The sequence below is a fragment of the Nothobranchius furzeri genome, chromosome 12, assembly GCF_043380555.1.
Source record: "Nothobranchius furzeri strain GRZ-AD chromosome 12, NfurGRZ-RIMD1, whole genome shotgun sequence".
NCBI lineage: Eukaryota > Metazoa > Chordata > Actinopteri > Cyprinodontiformes > Nothobranchiidae > Nothobranchius > Nothobranchius furzeri.
The window spans coordinates 56,299,559-56,322,594 of record NC_091752.1 but is presented as its reverse complement, the minus strand read 5'-3'; the positions used below and the strand labels follow the sequence as shown (position 1 = coordinate 56,322,594).

The 23,036-nt window shown below is 43.1% G+C and overlaps 1 protein-coding gene across 7 annotated transcripts in view; it reads left to right on the top strand.

The window, feature by feature from the left end:
- The window catches only part of cep112 (centrosomal protein 112), a 186,984-nt gene that overhangs the window by 73,058 nt on the left and 90,890 nt on the right, over nt 1–23,036 (top strand). For all 7 annotated transcript variants that reach the window (XR_011515758.1, XM_070542734.1, XM_070542735.1 and 4 more), the window contains one exon: nt 5,621–5,756. Coding sequence is in view for 6 of the 7 variants with exons in the window: in XM_070542734.1 (XP_070398835.1) it covers nt 5,621–5,756 (136 nt within the window). In the remaining variant the exon portion in view is untranslated. The remainder of the gene's footprint in view (nt 1–5,620; nt 5,757–23,036) is intronic.

The window sequence follows — 23,036 nt, the reverse complement described above, 5'->3', positions numbered from 1 at the left end:
GAAGACATGATAAGATAATCACTTTTACGGGTTTCTGAAAAAACATACATAATATCTGAAAGGGGAAAACTCCAGAAAGCTAATTTAAGGATGTACAAGTCAGCTGGAGGAGAAAGTGGCAAAAGACAGAAGTATTCAGAGTCTTTTTTTCTTGAAATTTCGACATCTCGCCTCTGATAGGCTAAATGCAAAACAACTCTACCACTTACTTACATACACTCTGTTTGCTCTGCAACGTTAATGTTTTATCTCTACACACACCAGACTTGTGGTGTGTGGTGGAGTTACTAATGCTAACTGTTAGCTTCTGCTAGCTGAGACATTTTCTGCTGTTTCCTGGACGCTAAACCAACAACAGCCTTCCCAGTGGCGAGCCAAGATGGGTGAGTCCATGAATGTTAAGTGACAGTGTGACAGATCTGTCAGCCTTTTCAGAACTGTCAGGTAGACGGGGTAGAAGACTATTTTCACACTCAGCCTGCATGGTAAACTCATTTTATAAAATAATATGTGAAAGTGGTTTCTTTGTGAAGCTACTCTTTAAGAGTTGGTTTAAAAGCTGCTGGCAGCAGCGGTCCTAAACGGTTCCATTGAAGCCTCCCAGATGACAACGCGTATTTACTGGTGCTTCTGTGGAGGAAAGATAATAAAAGTGCCTCGTTCTTTTTACATATGTAGCCATGATGTTCCACCGACAAGCGCTGTTTGCAAAAGGGCCACATGTGTAGTCCGTTTTAAAGCCGCCCAGCCCAATGATGATGCTCCGTTTCTTCTCTCTTCTCAAATCCGACTGTCTTTAATATTTCCTGGCCCTTGTGCTCTCTCTCTCTCTCTCTCTCTCTCTCTCTCTCTCTCTCTCTCTCTCTCTCTCTCTCTCTCTCTCACTTATTTGTGGTCTTTCTCTCATTCTGTGCTTGTTTCAGTCTTTTTTTTTCTCCTCTCTTTCTCTGGGGAAGCAGATGAAAACCAAGCCTGTTTTACTTTTTCTTCAGAGGGCGCTGAATATTTCAGTTTTGCATTTTCTCTCTTTTTATGTGCTCCCTCTTTCTTTTTTTTACGGGCCTCTTTGATGTGTCTGTGGATTCGTTATCATTCCGTTTGAATGAGCTCACAAATGCAGATGCGGGGTGCTTGCATGCACTTCCACACACAATGTATACACACTCTCTCTTTCAGTCTTTGTATGCCACAGACCAGAGGCATCCATATGTAGGCTTACAGTCGAGCCTGTTCTCCTGTCTTTTCCGTGTGCTACTCCACCCACATCGAGCCACACAATTGTTAAATGCTCTGCTTACATCAAAAGGATGTTTGCATAAGTAATCAGGCTCAGTTCGTGTTTATGTTAACTCTGTACATCTGTATTTATGTGCATGTGTAACTCCATTAGTCTCTGTTTTGATTCACAACAAAAGTAGCATGTGGTCGGAGAACAACCCTGAACCTTCTCAGCAACCTGAACAGCGGAGGCTTCTTCACCCTCTCCAGTCCAAACACTCGTCTTTCCTCGCCTCCTTCTCTTCCTCCCCTTTAAACAGCCGTTTAACATTGAGAGATGACAGGACTTCCTCTTTACAGAAGGCACATCTTTAATTTGAGCCTCCTCTCCTTCCACTTTTCTGACCAGATATCCATTTAGAGCCGACGGGCCGCCCTGGTGCTGGCACCCTTCCTTTCCCTCTCCACTTCTCCTCGCCAGGCCACCCCGTTTTTTTCTTTTTCTTCTTCATCTGTCTTCTCTTCTCATCTTTATTGCCCTGTCATTGATGGTGACACACAGTCTGACCACACACATTCTCACATAGTTATTCTTGATGTCTTCTGCTTACCTGACCTTTTCATCTTAAGCAGATTTTGAAGTGTGTTTGATGTTTATTGATGAATGTCAATCTGTAAATCTAGAAGGTGTTTGTTCCGGAAACAGAAACTTAGTGTACATCCAACAGGACTAAAGAGCTACTAAAGAGTCTGTTGCTGACTTCTTAAAATATGTCCAATGTCTAAAATCTCATTCAGGTTTTTATAAACCTTTCCACTGTTATTGGCGCTGCATTAGAATTATTTACAGGGTATCTAATGTGGTTTTTCTAGCATGTAAATCACCAGCAGAAGGTAAATGTTAAACTTCAACTTAATCTAGTTGTCACATCTCGTCAGAGTATCCAAAAACCAAAAGTGTAAAAGTTAATAAAATAATGCCTATCGTGTTTAAGACATTTGAGCAGTTTTAAAGGGCACATCCCACTTGTTTTTGTGCAGCCATGTTGGTCTCAACTGCCTCTATGAACACTCCAAATAACAATCATCTATTTGTTTTCTGTCAGATTTTGGTTTCAGGAATCATACGATTCTGCAAACAAATGGAATAGAATAGACTTTATTGATCCCACAGTGGGGACGTTTACTTGTTACAGCAGCACATAGAGAAAAAGAAGAAAAATAATAGTTTACACTAGGGCTGTTCAATATGGCCTAAAATCAATATCACGATATGTTGAGGATTTCACCTCGATAACAGTAAGTGGACGATGACTACAGGTATGCGCAGAAACAAAAGTTGTCCACTAGATGGGGCTGTTACATGTATTAGGTTGAGTCACATTTTTACGTGACTCAATGCGACTCAAGGTGGTACAGCTTCTTAAATGGACATGAACGCTTCCAACCTACACACATCTTTTCTTTTTTTTTATTATCAAACTTATTGACATGGGAAAAATTATCACGATAAGAGTCAGAAATTTTGATAATGATAAAGTTTTTGATACATTGCCCAGCCCTAGTTTACAGGTAAAAACACAAAGGCAGTAGTAACCATCAACAACTAAAAACAACAAATAGAAATAAACTCTTGGGTTTCCAGAACTATGCAGACATACTAACGTACATCCGGAATTGCTCAAGTACTGAATATCGCATTGATGTTATTGTGTAACAGGATAATGCCAGTACCAGTTATTGTGGCGTAGAACCACCTCTCACCTGTCAACACTGGAGGAGGAGCAGTCCTACTCCACGCCCCTCGTGAATTGAATTGAAATTTCTGCCAGAAAAATCCCAATTAAATCATTTCCTAAAACCGTTCAGCCCTACCAGCCACACAGCTCATTCTGGAAGGTACTGAAACTGTTGAGGATAAAAAATTGCTTCATGTGTGATTTTATGTAAAGAACTTCATAAACATGTTTTGTATCGACCCTAAAACTATTATGACTTGTTTAAAAAGGGTACCTCAGGGCAGCTGTGGCTACAATGTAGCTCACCACCATCAATGTGTGAATGAATGAATGATTCTCTGTAGTGTAAAGCGCTTTGGGATCCTCTGACTATGAATTGAGCATTACAAGTGTGGGTCATTTATCATTTAGGCAGAGTTTGGATTAGCTGTTGGTCCTTAAACCATTTCTGAAAAAATAAAAGCTCTTTCTCCAAACGGAGGCCATTCAGGAAGCCAACACATGAGATAGTAATTATATATATATATATCATTTTAACACACTTTAAATGTTTCCTTTTGTGTTGCTTGTTTCCAGCTACTGTTTTTGTTCTTTGCTCCAGCGGATTTTTGTGGCGTATCCTTCCAGGTGTAAGCCCAGCAGCTAGTTCCAACATAGTCACTTCTGTCTTTGAGTTGCGTTGTCAGTCGCAGAGAGAGTTTGGAGCCGTGCATGAACAAAGACTCATGTACACTAGCATGCACACACCCGTATGCTGGCGCTCGGGCTCCCTCTCTCAAACGAGACGCACATTCGATTCATTTTCCTGCTCTGCCTTTGGAAGTTCGCCTGCTATTTTTGTGGCATCCTCTCTGTTTCCTCTTCCCTTTCTTTTTCCATCTTCGTCTCTCCACAAATTCTTTTGTGTCTGACTGAGTCCGAGAGGCAGCCATGAAACAAGTTGGATTAATAATTACAGAGTACACAAACTGGGGAAGGAGGGAAAAAAGTTGTTTGATGTCCAACATGAGAGAGACCAAAATTGCCGAGAGACAGAAGACTTAAAGAGCAGAGAAAACCTCCGCATTCCTTTCTCAATCCTCTGCTTTTGTTCTAAGCTTCGCTTTTTGTGTTTCTCTGTCACTGGTTTCACTTTTGTAAACACTAATAGTTGTTGTTTTCCTTTTGGGAAAGAATTAATCACTGCACACTTTGTAAGTAGGCGTGTGTGTGCATGTGTGTGTGTGTGTGTGTGTGTGTGCATGTGTGTGTGCGTGTGTGTGTGTGTGTGTGTGTGTGTGTGTGTGTGTGTGTGTGTACTCACACAGTTTAAATGCTCAAAATCAGGTTGGCACACACTGAAAATTGCAAAAGGTGTATTTTTTTCCACCCTTTGCGAGTCTAACAGTTGTTCTCCTAATTGGTTTAAAGTCTTCCCCACTGGCCAGAATTCCTTCTCTCCACTCGCACGGTCATCCTGGGGGAATAATTATCCACACCTTTCAGGAGCATTTGTTTACTGGGAGCAGGAGGAGAGTGCCACACACTTTACTGTAAACAAACAACAGAAAAATGCACATCTGTGCATTGTCGTTTTAGTGTTGTCGTATTTTTGCTTCCAAATGAGATGTGGCTCATGCCCTTGGTTCTGACTGCTGCTTTAACTCCATGGCTTTATTTAGTGGAGCTGGATGAACGTTTGTGACAGTGCCCCCATGTGAGATCCCCCTGCCTTTTCTAACTTAACCACAATGCAGCCATGATGGTGTCTGACTTCAGGTTAGTGACAAAGGTCAACTGAAGCATCGTCAGTCAGCCTTAAATTGCAGCATAGTACATTTACCAGGAGCTGCACTTTTGGCCCACAGCAAAAAGGAAGTTCAACGTTTTCAATTGGAATTTAGCTTAATTGAGGGTCTAAACTTGCCTTTAGGTCTGAATATGAGAATGTCAGCTCTGTGACTGACTGATCGGTCTCGGCTGCACCCCGCCAATCACCCCTATGTCAGCTGGAAAGAGTTGTGACCCACAGAGGGATGGATGGATGGATGTGGTTTACAAAAATAACCCTTTCCTATTCCATTTCTACCTCTGTCATCCCATCTACCCATGCACCTTGACACACATGCATCCTCTGCACACCCCCTGTGTCGTTGAACTGACAGCTGCTCGGTTGTGCTGTATGTGAAGCTGTGGCTGGGCTGTGCTCTGACAGTTCTCAGTAGGAGCCAAGCTGCCCCCCCCTCCCCCTCCCCCCATGCCTGTCAATCGTTTCCACTCCCAGCTCTGTGACCTGACACTTGGCAGCAGCAGCAGCACACTGGCATGGAGGACACACACTTTAAGTTTATAGTGCATGAAAGTGAGTTGATGCTGGAGAACCGTGACAAGAGAGTTCCTGCTTTGCACAATACAGTAGATCTAAAATCAAAATTAAACTCGGTTGAATTTGAAGTCAAGTGCAGCACTTTTTAATACATCTGTGCTTTCCTACGCCAAGTCAAAACGTCCTGTTACTGCACATGGATGCGTTTAAAGGTTAAAACACGTAATTAGAATTACATGTGACGAGGATTTCACTTCTACCAAACACAAGTCAACTGAAGTTCCCATCTCAAACTATTTTCACCATGGATTGTTTTTACACTTTTTTTTTTTAAACGATGTGTGTTTTTCCCATGAAGGGAGATGGAGAGCCAGTTGGACAGAGCCAGGGAGAGTCAGAGACAGCTGACCCAACAGGCTGATCTGGCGCTGGAGCAGCTTAAGAAGCAGGTGCAGCTCAGCTCTGAGAAAGCCTACGACGACATGAAACTCCAGGTCTGGCACACACGTACAACTCTGTCACTCACAAATGAGTCATTGAAGTATTAAAGCAGACATGCAGCACACGTCTGGAATCAGCTGTTATTCCGCTTTAGCAGGCCTGTTTTAGAGAGCTGCTTTATTATAGACACTGTGTCAAGTTTTCAACCAACGTTTTAAAATTTGTTCACTTGGTCAGTGTTTACTTTTCAAGAAAAACAAAGACTTTCCAAAAATGGTCAGTATCTTCAAAATTGACTGAATGGTCTTAGGAAACATCTCTTGTTGTAATTTATAATCTAAACACTTCATACATCCAGAAAGTTCCAATAGATTTTTCTGTTTTTAATTCAAATCAGGCTTTTTATTTATTTTTTTATAACTTTATGAAATACATGCACTTTTCAACAGCTCCTCCTATCAAAACCCATATGTTAAAGCCAAGAACATCATTACCCTCCAGCAATCTGCTTATTTGGCATTCTTGAATAAATGAAACTAAATGCAGTCTTGCTCATTAAACATTCATTTCTCTGCTAATGCTTTCTGACCTTGGTAGTTTATAGTGGGCAAGACACGGGCGGGTCAGGTTCTAGCAGAGAGCGGGTCGCGCACAGCGAGCAGGCAGACTAATTAGTCCATCAGCCCTGCCTCACGATCAGCACTCCGCGCTGCGTGGGCTGCTGCTTATTGGAGGACTTTTCCAATCAATATGCACTCAGCCTAAAACTTCTGATGCAGTCTTATAAGTCAGTTTAGCTACAGGCCTTTTGTTGTTGTTGAGCAAGCCTATCGGTGCTCTGCGTGTGCTCTATTGACAAGGCTGCACCCTGTGTGGTCCTAAATGTCTGAAAGGGCTGCTACGTGTTCCAGCGATATGCAAGTTTTTAGTTTTTGTTAAGTAAAGTTTCTCACCTAACCACGGAGCTTTGTTGGAAACTGTACATTTGTGTGGGAGTTGAGTTTGTGCCCGGAAATCTGTGGACTCAGAGTGACCTTTGTTTCCTCAGACTGAATTTAAATAGTTTGTCATATAACCAGAGGAAAGTTATTATAATACTTGTACCCTACAAGTGAATGCATTCCTTCACGCTGAAGTTATTGAACACCACACTGAAGGTTGCAGAGTCCTAGACCTTTTAAAGGAGAAGATTCACACATTTTTGTGTGAAGGAAATTAAATTGATGCATAACCATGTTTGTTTTTTATTGCCTCTGTTTGATTACTCTTAAATATTTGCACGTTTTCCTCTTCACCATGTTACTTCTTCTTTTCTGACTTTCTGCTCCCCTCATCCTTCCATCCTCTTGCTTTCTCCTTCTTTTCCCATTGAGCCCCTGGCATCCTGATCTTCAATCTGACTTTATCCTCAGCCCACATCAAAGCTGTGGGAGAGAGGGGAGCAGTCTCTTCTGCATCCCTGTCATCTTCTCTCCCTCTTTCGCTTTCCTTTGCTTCTCCTCCCCACCCCGCGTGTGCTTCGCTGCATCACATCCTCCTGCTAAGGCTTTAATGTTGTAGAAAGTACTTCAAAAGAAGTTTTTTTACTCCTTTTTCCTCATCCTCCCATCATTCCTTTCATCGTCTTCTCCGTCTCTCTCTCTTTCTGTGGATAGTGTGATATCTTAATGGATTATCTGAATCACTGCCTTTTCTCTGTCTGTCTTTCTTTCTCTCTTTTGAAAAATCAGCTTTCTCACTTTTAGACCACACTTAAAAGAAATAATGTGCCTCATTTTGGTTTGAAAAAGTGGAAGGAGCGTCATACGAACTCAAATCTCTGTTGCGTGTGTAGTTCAAAAGAGGCTTTGACATTCAAAGTGGAATAATAAAAACAAATTAGGATTTTCATGAGTCTTACCAACAGCATAACTATGAAGATGTTTCTGTTGTCGATTGATTTTCATCACATGAACTGAAAATAGAAAAATTGATGCCTTGGTGAAAGTTTAGGTTATATCCATACAGATACACATTATGCTCTTATTTGCATTTCAATTTATACAAAATATGTAACGTTGACATTGGATCAATAATTTCACTAATTGTTAAATAAATACATAAACTTGTTAAAGGTTCTCTCCACTCATCACTTCCACAAGATTACCACAGAAACTAATAATTACCTTGGATACGAGTCAAATTGTTTAAATCAGGTGGGCAACAAATAACATAAAAATATATTAAAACCAGCTATTTCAAGAAACCCTGATAATAATTAATAATTTTGCTACTTAAAAAAATCATTTTTTTTTTACCTTTTTTATGTGAGATCAAGTTCATGATGGAATCTCAAAAATGACGGTTCTAGATTTTGCCCTTCTTGGTTTTACGTACTTCAGTGAGGCTGCTTTGACACCAGAGCTGTTAGGGTGTTTAAATGAACCATTCATTCTCTGATTAGTCTCATCTGAAGTCTGGTGTAGACCAAACAAGCAAACGTCTACCTGAAAACATCTTTGTTAGCCTGCAAATGGATCCTGGGGCAGTTTGCATTCACTGTGAAAAGCTAGCGAACCATCCAGTGAATCAGAGAGAGAACACACTCTAGAGGACTGTGCATTTAAGCAGTAGTCCAAAGAACTAGAAGACAACAAAGAAAAAGAGGTCCTGATGAGGTGCAGGCAGAGATGCTCCAATCCAATCACGTGATCAGAAACCAGACATGATCATGTGATTCTTCTCCCTGGGCTACCACCTTACCGTGGTGGAGGGGTTTGAGTGTCTCAATGATCCTAGGAGCTAATTTGTCTGAGGCTTTCCGCCTCTGGTAGGATCACCCATGGCAAACAGGTCCTAGGTGAGGGATCAGACAAAGAGTAGCCTGAAGACCTCTTATGATGAATTATATAAATGGAAACCATGTTCCCTCGTCCGGACTTGGGTCACCAGGGCTCCCCTCTGGAGCCAGGCCTGGAGGTGGGGTGTGTTGGCGAGTGCCTGGTGGCCAGGCTTTCACCCATGGAGCCCGGCCTGGCACAGCCCAAAGAGGAAATGTGGGTCCCCCTTCCCATGGGCTCACCACTCGTGGGAGGGGCCAAATGGGTTGGGTGCAGTGTGTGACGGGTGGTAGTCGAGGGCAGGGACCTTGGCGTCTGATCTTCGGCTACAGAAGCTGGCTCTTGGCACATGGAATGTCACCTCTCTGGTGAGAAAGGAGCCTGAGTTGGTGTGTGAGGTTGAGAGGTTCCGACTAGATATAGTCGGATTCACCTCAATGCATGGCTCTAGCTCTGGAACCAGTTTCCTTGAGAGGGGTTGGACTTTCTACCACTCTGGAGTTGCTCCCACTGAGAGGCGCCGAGCAGGGGTGGGCATACTAGTTGCCCCCATCTTGGTACCTGTACGTTGGGATTTACCCCAGTGAATGAGAGGGTAGCCTCCCTCCGCCTACGTGTGGGGGTACGGGTTTTGACTGTGGTCTGTGCTTATGCGCCAAACTACAGTTCAGACTACCCACCCTTTTTGGAGACGTGGCAGCGCGCTACCAACACTATCTATGGTGGGGACGGTGTGCTGCTGACCTCCACTCAGGACGTTGTGGATCGGTGGTCAGAATACTTTGAAGACCTCCTCAATCCCACCGACATGTCTTCCAGTGAGGAAGCAGAGTCTGGGGACTTTGGGTTGGCCTCTCAAATCTCTGGTGCTGAGGTCACTGAGGTGGTTAAAAAGCTCTGCTGTGGCAAGGCTCCGGGAGTGTATGAGCTCCGCCCGGAGTTCCTTAAGGCTCTGGATGTTGTGGGGCTGTGTTGGCTGACGCCACTCTGCAATATTGCGTGGACATCGGGGGCAGTCCCACTGGACTGGCAGACCGGGGTGCTGGTCTCCTTATTTCAAAAGGGGGACCGCAGGGTGTGTTCCAACTACAGGGGGATCACACTTCTGAGCCTTCCTGGTAAGCCTTATTCAGGGGTTCTGGAGAAATGGGTGAAATGTCTACTCGTCTGTAGAAGGAAGGCTGAGTTGCATCCAAATACCACCATACCTACTGTAAAGCATGAGGGTGGAAACATCATGCTTTGGGGCTGTTTTTCTGCAGAGGGACCAGTATGAATGATTCATGTAAAGGAAAGAATGAATGGTGCCATGTATTGTCAGATTTTGAGTGAAAACCTCCTTACATAAGCAAGGGCATTGAAGATGACGGTCTTTCAGCATGACAATGATCCCAAACACACCACTTGGGTAACAAATAAGTGGCTTCTTAAGAAGCATTTCAAGGTCCTGGAGTGGCCTAAGCCAGTCTCCAGACCTCAACCCCATAGAAAATCTTTGAAGGGAGTTGAAAGTCCGCCCAGCGACAGCCCTAAAACATCACTACTCTAGAGGAGATCTGCATGGAGGAATGGGCCAAAATACCAGCAACATTGTGTTAAAACCTTGTGAAGACTTACAGAAAACATTTCACCTCTTCATTGCCAACAAAGTGTATATAACAAAGTATTAAGATGGAATTTTGTTATTGACCAAATACTTATTTTCCACCATAGTTTTTAAATATTAATTTTAAGAAGTAGACAATGTGGTTTTCTGGATTTGTTTTTCTCATTTTGTCTCTCATAGGTGAGGTATACCATGATGGAAATTACAGGCCTCACATCTTTTTAAGAGTGAGAACTTGCACAGTTGGAGGCTGACTAAATACTTTTTTGCCCCACAGCATCCTGCTCAATACTCTTGAGTTCAGGGCAGCAACTCAGACAAAAACACAGATACATTAAAAACAGAGAAATTTACTATAGACAGAAAAAAAGTCACAGCCGTAGACACTAGCAGTAGTCATTTACATGGCACCATAAGCAAGCCTCCAGAAAGCTCTTAGACATTTTTTTTTCATGACTGTTACGTCCCCGACAGGTGTTGTAAAAATGTGAAGGATGGGAGTAACATAAGAACTGGCGGAAGAGTTTAAAATGGGTTTATTTGTAACAAAAAGGTATTAAAAACACAAGCAAACAGATCTCTCTAAAAAGGTTAACATTACACAGCCAAATTATCAACTATATAACACATGGTTAAAACTTATATTAAAAGTTTAACCGAGCAGAAGGTGTTTTAAAATCCCAAAGTTGATAAAAAGTCCCAATCAATTTACTGATTAAAACACCTGGTAAAAGCTTATTTTAAAAGCTTTACCACACGAAGGTGTTAAAAAACCAAAGTCAGTAAAATTGCACCAAATACAGTTAACCTTTAAAAAACTTATCACCAAGAGTTAAAAACTACCACAGTTTAAAACTCCAACTAATCCAAACGAATGCAACCAAAAAGGGGTTAAAACCAAACAAAACCCAGGAGGACAGCAGAACCCCTGCACTGCTGCCTCCCAGACTGCTGAAGGTACAGCCCTTTTATGCAGGTGTTTGCTCATCATGATGATTCCTCGCAGCTGTGCTCCTGAGCAGCCCGGGAGAGAGGAGGAGGAGGGGCGGTGCCAGGCTGTTTCACCAGAGCTGGGTGATCCTGACTCCTTCTCTCCACAGGCCAGCCTGGCATCCGTAACAATGACCAAGCTTAACTCTGTGCCTCTGTAAAATATAACTTCCTGCTAACTCTTCAATTGTTTCTATTCAACCTTCGGAGAATAAACACCAGAGGTGTGACTTAAGCCTCTGCTTTGCAAGTCACAAGTAAGTCACAAGTCTTTCCAGTCAAGTCTCGAGTGAAGTCCAAGTCAAGTCCAAATCAAGTCCAAAGCCAGTGATGTGGAAGTCCAAGTCGAGTCCAAGTCCTTAACTTAGAATTTTCAGGTCATAATCAAGTCATCTGTCCAAGTTCAATTTAATGACAATAATAATAAGTAAATTCCAGAAACACATTTTCTTAAAGCTTTATTTATTTGCTCAAACAAGCAGGAACTGAAACTGATTATAAACAAAGTGCTGCTGCATTTAGCAGTACAAGATCACACCCAGAACGAAGAATGATTTATGATTTTTGCCCATGTCGTGCCACTTTTGTGCTGAAATATCAAATATGCTCAAGCCATCATCAAGTCAACAGATGCAAGTCGATTCAAGTCGCAAGTCATTGACTTTCAAGTCCGAGTCAAGTCGTAAGTCTTAATAGATTTTATCAAGTCAAGTCAGAAGCCATTAAAATAATGACTCAAGTCTGACGCGAGTCCAAGTCATGTGACTCGAGTCCACACCTCTGATAAACACACAAGAGTCGACTGAATCGAAGTCGAGGCTTGTGGTGGGAAGACAATCTCCCTTTAGTAGGAACACAGCGTGTTTTCTTCTGTTCTGAAGCTTGTGTGAGATCAATCAATCAATCAATCAAATATACTTTATTAATCCCAGAGGGAAATTAGAGTTTCAGTACACACAATTCAGAGATCAGACATACATGGGCAAGACACATGACAAGAATTGGTGACTGTGGTCATTCTCAACCGTGAGTCACGCTACCTTAATAGAGATAAGAGGGTTACATGAGGATTGGTTCAGGTGGAGGGAAAAAAAGGCACTTCAGAGTTACCCTCCCACCAGGAGGGCAGCTTTGCTCTGCAAAGAAACACTTCAGACAGATATGCAACAGACTTCAGACAACACAACACTAGGTGGGATGGTGGGTTGGGACTATCCCTACTTCAGTTCCTGCAGCCACAATGAAGCAGTGCATGTCACCTCTGTGTGGATAGGGGGAGGAGCATTGAGAGTTGGAGGGTTGCAGTAACCCTGGAACGTTTCAGCGGCCTTACCGCAGTCCCGCCCAGGCTGGGATACGAAACAGAGTTGAGTTGCCATAGCGACAGCGCATTCCACATATCTTCTGAGGGGTGAGTTTTTGTTGTAGCCTTGCAGACTCAAGGACACCAGATTCCGATTAGAAATTGTTTTGGGGCCAGACAGAGATGATTTCCTCTCTGTCTTACAGTTTGTTGGTCCTCAACCTCTCAAAATCCCAATAATGGACATTAAACTATCCCAATCTGTGGTGATTCGTCCACTCTATCCTTGATGGCATCCATCTTCTGTGCCAATGAATGAATCTCGGCCAAAGTCCCAAGCTTACGATTCATCTCGGCAATTATGCGAGTCTGTGAATTCACAGCGCGGTGCAATCCATCTCTGAGCTCCGGGATCCGGCCAGTATTCCTCAACAGCTTGTTAATGGTAAATGGTAAATGGCCTGTATTTGATATAGCGCCTTCTAGAGTCCTGGAACCCCTCAAGGCGCTTTACAACACAATCAGTCATTCACCCATTCACACACACATTCACACACTGGTGGTGATGAGCTACGATGTAGCCACAGCTGCCCTGGGGCGCACTGACAGAGGCGAGGCTGCCGAGCACTGGCGCCACCGGTCCCTCCGACCACCACCAGCAGGCAACGTGGGTTAAGTGTCCTGCCCAAGGACACAACGACAGCGACAGACTGAGTGGGGCTCGAACCTGCAACCTTCCGATTACGGGGCGAGCACTTTACTCCTGCGCCACCGTCGCCCCACCATCTTAATTTTCTGGTAAGCCAGGTAGCCTCCAATGCCGATCAGCAGGAAACCCGACACCAACACCACGAATATCCACACGTCTTCAGAGTCCTCCACAGACAGCTGGTCTGTCCCGGAGGGGCATCCGGGAGCCCTTTCTCCCGTTCTCATCGTTGAAAAAATTTTATCGCACCATTTTGCTAGAACATTAAGTCATCGTCAGGATACAAATGGCCACAATGAAAATGGAAATATTAAGGAAACATTTAGAACGTTTGTATATTGAAGAAATACATTTTACATCAAATTGCATAAAAGGGTTTTTGAGGTAGCTGACTAAGTGTAGCCCTTCTATCATATAATGTTTTTCAGTTATTAGAATTTGAGAAGACATAAACGGATGTATATAGTTCCATGGGGCATGTTTGTGTGAAGCTATCTTCAAAATGACTTTTCCTCTTCTCCTTGAATCCTTATTGCTCCTTCAGATGGAGAAGGTAGAGGAGGACCTGATCCTCTCCAAAAGCCTCCGCGAGAGCCAGGCCAGAGTTCTCACAGCAGCTTGACGCTCTAAGACAGACTTGTGAGCAGCAGGTCTGTATGAGGCCGCAACTTTCTCTTCTTCTGAGTAAATCTTAGCTCCTGAGATCATCATGCACTCGGGGGGGAATCGAGTCCTGTCTTGCATGCGCCATCGTCATCATCATCACGCCGCTACCTTTCATACATTATCAGCAAACGCTTGGCTTGTTGAAGCTGACATCCGTTTGGAATAGCCTTGTTATTCGTTCCCATCTGTTCCACCTGATTAAAATTTCATGATAAGGGACACGCTTTAGATTAGGCTCAGAATGCAGCTCAATAAATATCTTAAATGTTTCCAATTGAAAACTAATGCAGTCTGCTTGGAAGATCCATGGCTTACTTATGATTTTCATCTCTTGTGCTCCTCTTCAAGTGGGAGTGAAGAAATCTGAAACAAACTGAAATGGATCCAATTGATAGTGGCACTCAGTTTCATTCAACCACCATGGTTTTTATTATTGAGGCAGCTGTTCTTAAGATGGTAAGAATAGTTTATACTTTAGTTTTGTTTACTTTAATGATTTGTTTATGAGATGAGATATATTAAAGCTGCACATTCCTTCTGCTCCACTTAAACCTGAGCTGGTCACCTGCAGCGTGTGCGTAATCAAATGTCTGTAGGGAGCTTGCTGAAGAGGTTCTGAGGTTCTGGACTTTTGCCTCAGACAGACTCGTGGATGTTTAAATGTTGTTCTGGATGCATCCGCGCTCTGCTGACACACTCGAAGCAGGAAACATTTCTCCAAATGAAATAACCAGAAGTCTTCCAGACTCTCTAAAATATAGAAGGGTTTCCACTTTCCACTCAACACCGCGCTCTTGTGCACAATGTCGAGTGTGTCGCAGACGCTCTCCGAGCTCCTCTTCAGAGCGCTGCTTGTGCGCACTGTCAGCAGTGAGATGCGGAGAAAGTGTGAGATAATGCTCAGATGGAGATCTTTTCTTGATTGTTACCCGCGCCATGTTCTTTGTGCAAAACGTGTAAAATATTTGTCATTAACAAACAAACTCACAGGCCAACAAATAAATAAATAAAAATATAGCCTCTTGTAAAAACAATCGTAATGGCTCGGGCCATCGCCAATAGTTCAATCATCGCCCAACCCTACTGCAAATAATACCTGTGTGCAAAAAACCTTCAAACATTACTTATAAATTAACTTTACTAACATGTTCTTCACTGTTGCTCACTTTGAATAAGTCTTAGTAATGACGTTTCACAGTTTTTCTTCTAGTGTGTGTTAAAGTCTTTTAGTTTTAGCCTTTTTTGTGTTGGCTAAGATTAGTTTTGTTGACCATCTTTTCTGAGTTTATGCAGAAATTTTATCTGTTGTAGACATAAATATCATGATTTTTTTAAATTTTATTTAATACATCCATCTTGTGGTTCATGACCAATAAAAAGGCAGGACTCTCAACCCGCTATTGCTGGTGGGTGGGTATGACATTCAACTCTTTACACACTAGGGCTGCAACAACGAATCGATAAATTCGATGAAAATCGATTACTAAAAGCGTTGGCAACGAATTGCGTCATCGATTCGTTGTGTCGCACAACTCTTCCAAAAGCGCCCCCCCCTTCCCGCCCGCCGTTGCGCGCAGACCAGAGCAAGTCAGATCAGCGCGAGGGAGAGCCGCAGATCAGCGTGAGGGAGAGCCGGTACAGGCAGATCAGCGCGAGGGAGAGCCGGCAGACTTGAGCTGCTGCGAACCGGTTCCGCATTGTTGCACAGCGATCCAGGCAGCTGCTTCCAGCGCACGGTCCATTCTCAAAGTGGCGCAACCAAAAAACTATAATTAGCACACGATCGTTCATGTCCGCACATGTTCTCTATTTTCTGTCTTATTTGTGCCTGAAGCGCGCTACTGCGGAGCTCATCACCTGTGCTGTGGTGATGTCACCTCACGCAGCATCGAAAACGCGCTCTGCGCTTTTCGGTCAGGAGATCCCTTTGACCTGCTCAAAAGTAACTGATGAGGTGAAAAGGTAAGAATCCAGGCAACAGATTTTCTGGAGAATTAAGAGGAGACGCAGGAAGATGAGAGACAGACAGGACAGGAAAATAGTTCAATAAAAACAAGAAAACAAAACAAAGTGTTGAAAAGTAAAATGTAGGTAGATTTATCTCCACTACACGTTTTTACCAGTAAAAAACAATAAGTTATACACATGTCATATTTATACATCTGATACAATTCAGATCACCTTCAAAACTCAGTCACACACCCAGGGCCGTTTCAAGACATTTTGGGGGCCAAGGCAAAATGCCCCCCCCCCCCCCCCCCAATAACTGGGCTCCCCAGAAGCCTCTGTGTAATTCATGCCCTCTCCAGTAGTGTTAGTTATATGGTGTTTATAAAAGCCCCTCAGACATTACTGACATGTTCTAATATTATCAGATGAAAAACTAAATTATCAGACATGCTGTCTCATCTGCTTATTTTATAAACTTGCAAAAAGTAACAAAACCATTTGAAAGCCACTATTTGTGGATTCTCTGAAAGTTTCCATGGAGTTTGTGACAACTTATTTTTTCATTGATCCTATCGTCTAATCTCACAGTTGAAACAAGCATCCTTAATAATCTGTGCACAGGAAGCTTACCGATGCTGTAGTAAAACAAAAGGTATAATAATTTATTATTAATAAAACCTTGTTGCAGCACTAAAGCAGAAAAATTAGATTTTGCATTAAATATGCAAAATATTTACATATGAATTGTTTTAGAGCCCTTTAATTGGCAGAATCTGATATTAATTTAGTTCTTACAAAAAATGGGTCCCAACATGGTTTGTGTGGCGTTGCCATAGTGTGACGTCATAGGCACAGATCCCCTGTCCTCTTGTTTGGAAATGGAAATATGGTCACCCTACATTAAACAAACTGTCCACCCGGGCTTTTGCACTGCACAGAGACGCTTCGCTGCCTACGACTGAACGTCAGTTGAGAGTCAGTCTCATGCAGACTGACCAATGAAGAGAGGGCCTCAAGTTAAGACCCTCTCCTCATTGGTCAGTCCACACGAGGTGGGTCAAAGGTTACTCTGGGCGGGTTACGTGTTGTCAGGCATTCAAGTATTGAGTATATTTACTGCATATTACAGTAAAATATTCTGTATGTGACCACATTATGGTGATCCTTGGGTCGTGATGATGGAGCCCTTGAATATTGTTGCCCAGGGTACGACAAAGTGTTAATCTGGCCCTGGTTCCGCCGTCACATTCCCGCAGAAACTGGTTGATCACACCGGGGCCAGACTACTAGCATGTGGTTTTACAACCACAATGTCCTCAGAAGCAAAAACGCTTTTAAAAGGGAGGGAGGAGTCCTAACTGTTGCTGCAGGCGTGTTGTGTGAGAGTGCAGTTATATACTGGTTAATATATTTTTGGGTTCAGTTGCTTTCATGTGGCCTAATGTGAGTCTATTTGGGATCATTGGAATGATCAGCAGCATTTCTTGATGTGACTTTATGGCAGTTGCCCAGGGCATCATCGCAAGGAGGATGGCATTCATTTACTTTTGTTCTATTTGGTATTTTTTCAGTCATTTTTGGAAATAGTGATCAATTTTGATAAATTCACAGCCTATGTTTAATTACATTTAAAATAAATGTCAACAGATGAGATCAAACAAAACAGATGAGAATTGCCCTTAAGCTGTTTAACTTGGACCAAGCATTTTAGGTCACAGATAGATGTAGCTTAGGGTCTCTGTCTATACACCTTATAAGACAATTTAGGTGATGGCATGTTGTTTTTCTGCTATTGAACTGTTTTCTAATAATGTTGTGTTAAATAAAGTGAAGGAAGGAGAGAAATAACGTTTCCCTAGCAGTTTTTAAAAATTTCCCCATGTAATCCGATTAATCGATTAATCGTGTCGAGACCCCATCCGATTAATCGATTATCCAAATAATCGTTTGTTGCAGCCCTATTACACACCTTATTTGTATAATTGACTGAGAAAACCATTTTTGTGTTTGCTGATGTTGACTAGTTGTGGTTGCCATCTTGAATTGAATTGACTGCAAAGGTAATCTACCGTAGATGTTCATCCAACTTTCCCCTGAGATGTGACCTACAGTGCAGGAGTTATTTTGGTAAAATTACAAAGACAAAAACATCCCCCAGCTTTTGCCTTTCAGCAGCAGCCAATGGAAACTGGTGTTAATGGGTTGTTTTGCCTCGTGTCTGTATGTATGGTGTGATCATGTGGAAAAACATGAGTCTGGGGAGTGTGCAGCGCTAACTGCTGTAACATCTCTATTTCCCATGTGTATCCACAACATGATTGCTTTCCAGGCATCAAACTGGCACTCAACCTGAGTGTTAATAAGCATGCTAACACTCATTTTCTGGCCAGATGGAGTTCACGTTGCATGTAATTTGCTGTAGATTGATTTGAATGGAGGATAGGAGGCCGATGGAACCATTCACTTACTGATTTGCGCCACGAGCAGACGGCTTGTGTTAGAAAAAATTAATTTGAAAAAGAAATTATTTTTAGATGTAAACAAATTTTTTTTAAATGACGTAAATAATATCCCCGTCTACCGTAGGCACGTCTGCAGAAAGCAGAGTTGGTGGCTAAACAAAAGAAGACATTTCAGTTTGTTGTAATAATCTAGTAAGGGTTAAGATTACTTTTGTAGGACCAGTTTGCAGTTGCATTGATCTAAGAGAAGCTAAAATAAATAATTTGGTTTTAAAGATAAACACACACAAAGACGATGGAATTATAGTTATAATGATCTTATTTAAGTTGGTGACAAAAACACGCCATCGTCGCGTTGTTTTCTGTATTCAAGCACTGAGGCTGACTTCCTCCCACGGGCCTGTTCGTCCGTGTTCTCAAGCTGTTGGGATTGGTGTAATAAGATTTCAGAAAGAGAAAACGGGGAAGTTTTAGTGAGGCTTGCAAATGCTCAAGAGCTTTACAGTTAAAGGAAATCCCCAACAAGTATAAACGATAAAGGAGTCTAGTTTATAGACATGTAGGTGTACAAACAGATGAAAAGGTTCTTCCATCACAACTCAGTGCCACTTACAACCCTTCAAACCCTACAGTCAGGGGGGAAAATGGTTTTCTCTCTGCTTTCTCTCCTCCTTCTTTGATGCGCTCAAGCCTTCCCTGCTGAGACCAGACAGCCCTTCTCTTCTGTGCTCCTCTGCCCTCCTCCTCTGTACCAGAAATGTCAGACATCCCCCCCAGCATTAAAGAAGCCCATTACCTCATTATCCCGCCTTAATTCATGCAAAACATTCACACTGCGTCTGTGGCACCAAGCTGTGCTCTAACTGACTCAATCTTCCCTCATAACCGCCACACTGGTCCCTTTAAAGAACCGCAGCACCCAGCAATCCTCTGCTGCACGTGCCTGTTGTGAAGTCACAGCCAGGGATTTTGCTGGGTCTGTTTTGCTTCATCTTTTGTTGTTGGTGGTGAAGAATCAATTGTAAATAGGATTTTCAGACACTTTGTTAAAGCAATCTTCCTTAATTTGATCCAGTTTCTTTGGCTGAATCTATAAAATGTACCACAGATGCAGTTTGCCAATTAAAGTAGTATTTTTATCAAGAAGGTCCAGTCAGAAGACATTTTCACTGAAGAATTTAGAATTTAGTGAATGACCAACTAAAGAAAGTTTGGATCAAGTTTGGAGCAGGATAACCACTGAAACATGCTGAATACCGGCCTTCCAGACCTGAAATTGAATACCCCTTCACTAGGGGAAGACCAAAACAACCATATGGAGACCGCCTCTTCCATAGGGTCTGTGCATGTTCCATAAGTACTCCATTGTGATTTGTATGTGGTATGAACATAATCTGACCTCTATCCAACACAACTACCAGGTGTACACTGCAGATTTGAACCAAATATCTTTATAGTGTAAGGTTTGAGTTACATTCTGGGATCTGTCCCTATTCAAATTAACCTACAGAATACTTTTAGGCCTTTTGTCTCTTCTGTGTCCACTTATCTACCCATCCGTACCTCTCCCCAGCCACTTTGGCCTAGCCTGGCCTGCCAGACTCCTCCTCTGTTTAATTCTGCACAGCAAAAGAGTCTGGTAACTCACAGGCAGTAGTGAGGCAGAGAGGCACATGAGGGACGGGGCTAGGAAGCTCAAAAATAACCAATCATATAAAAAGATGAAAACCAACTGTACCGTGGGACGCTTTTAGTTTTTTAGCTGTAGTAAAAAAAAAAGGCATCTGGCAGCGGCGCAAACATCTTTTTTTTTTTTTGAAGAAAGGCTTTTAGCGCTTCCAATTGTTGGGGTTTTAAAGACATTCAAGTAATTTAGAACAGAAGAAAGAGCCGCAGCGAACTCCGCTTCAGTCGCCATGTTTATGACAAACTCAGCGTTGTGGTGTGTGATGTACGCTACTCAGCGCTGATTGGCTCGGTTAGAACTCTCACGGGGTGGGGTTATTTGAATAGGAGAGTTCTCAGATCCTTTCTCTGTGCACAATTAAACAGAGAAGGAGTCTGGCATGCCAGGCTAACTTGGGCCAGCTCCTTTGGGGGAATCCTAACCCCCAAATTCCACTACCTCCGCTCCGCTCCGACACGAACGCCGGAGCAAAATCGGTCCTGTTGTAGTCAATCAGAGCAATTCCACTACTGCGGCCGTGCGCCGCCCTCTGTTCCGGCGTCCGGCAAAAATAGAATCGATCCTATTTTCGCCGGACGCCGGAGCACCTCCGCAGTAAATGGACAGAAATCACAACTGCCCAACAGGAAAAGGAGCAAGCATAACTTCCGTTTTTCACAATAAATCGATAAACAAAATGCGTTTTTTGTTTCATATGAACAGGTTTAACAACTTTTAACAACTATCAATGGCAGCTGAAGTTTAAATGCACAAAAGTAAGCCATAAATACAGTTTCTACTATCAAAGTTGTCACACTTTGTTGATCCAAACACTGCTGATCTCTCAACACAAATGATGGGCAGATTAAACAGTTCATGCCGATGCTTCTCCCACACAACGGGTGTTTGGATCTAACGTCCGCGTTTATTGCTCGGACTGTATCGCAAGATCTCGAAAATCCTGCGCATGCTTGTTTGCCCACCTCAGGTCTCTGCACCCGAGCGGAGCCGTTGTAGAGCGGGTACCAGTAAAAATTGAGTTCGGAAGCGAGCGGCTGCGGAAGGCGGGGGCGGAGCGGAGGTAGTGGAATTTGGGGGTAAGGCGTCCCCTAGTCAACCGAGAAACATAGTCTCTCCAGCATGTCCTGGATCATCCTTTTGGCCTCCTCTGGGTTGGACGTGCCCGGGAAACGTCACAAAGGAAGGCATCCAGAAGGCGTCAGATGCCTGAGCCACCTCAACTGGCTCCTCTCAATGTGGGGGAGCAGCGGATCTGCTCTGAGCCCCTCCCTGATGACTAAGCTTCTCACTGTATCCCATTTCGGCCTCTTGTATCTGTGATCTTGTTGTTTTGGTCACTATCCAAAGCTTATGACCCTAGCTGAGGGTTGAAAGGTAGATCGACCAGTAAATCGAGAGCTTTGTCTTCCAGCTCAGCTCTCTTCACCAGAACAGACCGGTAAAACACCCGCATCACTGCAGATGCAGCACCCAAACACCTATCAATCTCCCAATCCGGCTTTCCCTCACTCGTGAACAAGAACCTGAGATACTTTAACCCCTCCACTTGAGGCAGGACCTCATCCCTGACCTAGAGAAGGCATTCTACCCTTTTACAATCCTTTTCCACTCCATCTAATAATTTAAAAGCCAGACTGGATAGAAAGTAAGTGAAGCATTCCCTCATGTGCACACTAATAATGACTCACCATCATGGAGTGTAAAGCAAAGTTTGTTTAACGCTAAAACCAACATGTGGTCTGTTTGATGCTGAGGTCAGGCTCTGGGGCCCTGATGAGGGTTGTACCTGAGGCCTTACTTATTGTCTTACTATTTAGCCAAATATTCTATGCCTGCTCATATGGCATTTATGTTTATTAAAGGTAGAAAAGGTAGAATATTAGTACATTTGAGACAATTTAAACTTTTTTAGAATGCATTACCACCCCCTATGTCCAGTGCAGTTACTGTCCAACCATGATCTTTCATAAAGATTAGACAAATATGTGCATTATCTTAAAGTTTTCTCTCCAAGCTGTCTCATTCCTCAGAGCCACACAGATACATTACATTTGAATCCCTCCATATTGCTTACCCTAACCCTCTTCACCCTTTTATTAGGAATTAGACAAAACTATAAATTATAACCATAACTATAACTCCCTAAATGAAATGTCTATTGTTGCCTTGCTCTCAGATTCGGGACCAAACCCGGCTTCCTGTAGCTCCTCATTCATCACCTGCTCTGAATAGCGTTCAGCGTTGGTAGATGGGGACATGGGCAGAGCAGACAGTGGGCACAGAGGCTGCCGGTCTTCTCTTCTCTGGCAGGCCAGGTTGGGTGCCGTCATGGACAATGTGTAGGGATTAGCTTCAAAGCAGGGAGGCAAATGGGCCCCAAGCCCCTGCTGTCCTTTAAAGGCTCTGGCCGGGTCTGAGCGATTGGATGATGTGGGGGTCGCTTGTCCCCCCGCAATGGGGGAGTGGGAATGGGACGGAGCCTGGGAAAGGCTTGGGATCCTGGGTGTGGGAGCTTCAGCAGCCAGGCTCACCTCTCAGCAGGTGACCCCGCTTACAGCCGAGCTGGTAAACGGACTTGTCTCAGCTGACAGATGATTAAGCCTTGAAAAATTGGAGCTTTTTGTCCCATTAGAAGTGTTTTCTATCCCCCTACTGTATTGTGATTTGTGCCGTTGACTCAATTGTCAGACCTGAGTCTGCAGTAACTCCTACTTTAATATTTTACAGATCTTTATTCTACTTTTGACTTAAGAATCAGTTCTTTAGAACCATAATCTAAACATCACAGCCTACTTAATCATTATGCACGCATTTTCTTATGATCGCTGAAAACGAGGAATCTGATACCAATGTCAGAATAAATCCAGAGAATCCAGTAAAAGGAAAAACACTGTCAAGAACTGTTAAGAATCTTTTCAAATTTGCAGCCCTTGCCTCCCTCTTAAGCTTTTTTTTTAGGATTTGGGTTATAATAATCGTCATATTCATTGCCTAAGCCGATTTTCACATGCTGTCAGACGCATAGCATGGGGCATCGGATGGTTACTGGGACCAGATGGCTAACCCCTGCCAGCTTTCTCGCTGAACAGAAACTAGCTGCTCTTTTATACGCCGATCTCTGAATAGGACGAGTTTGAAGAG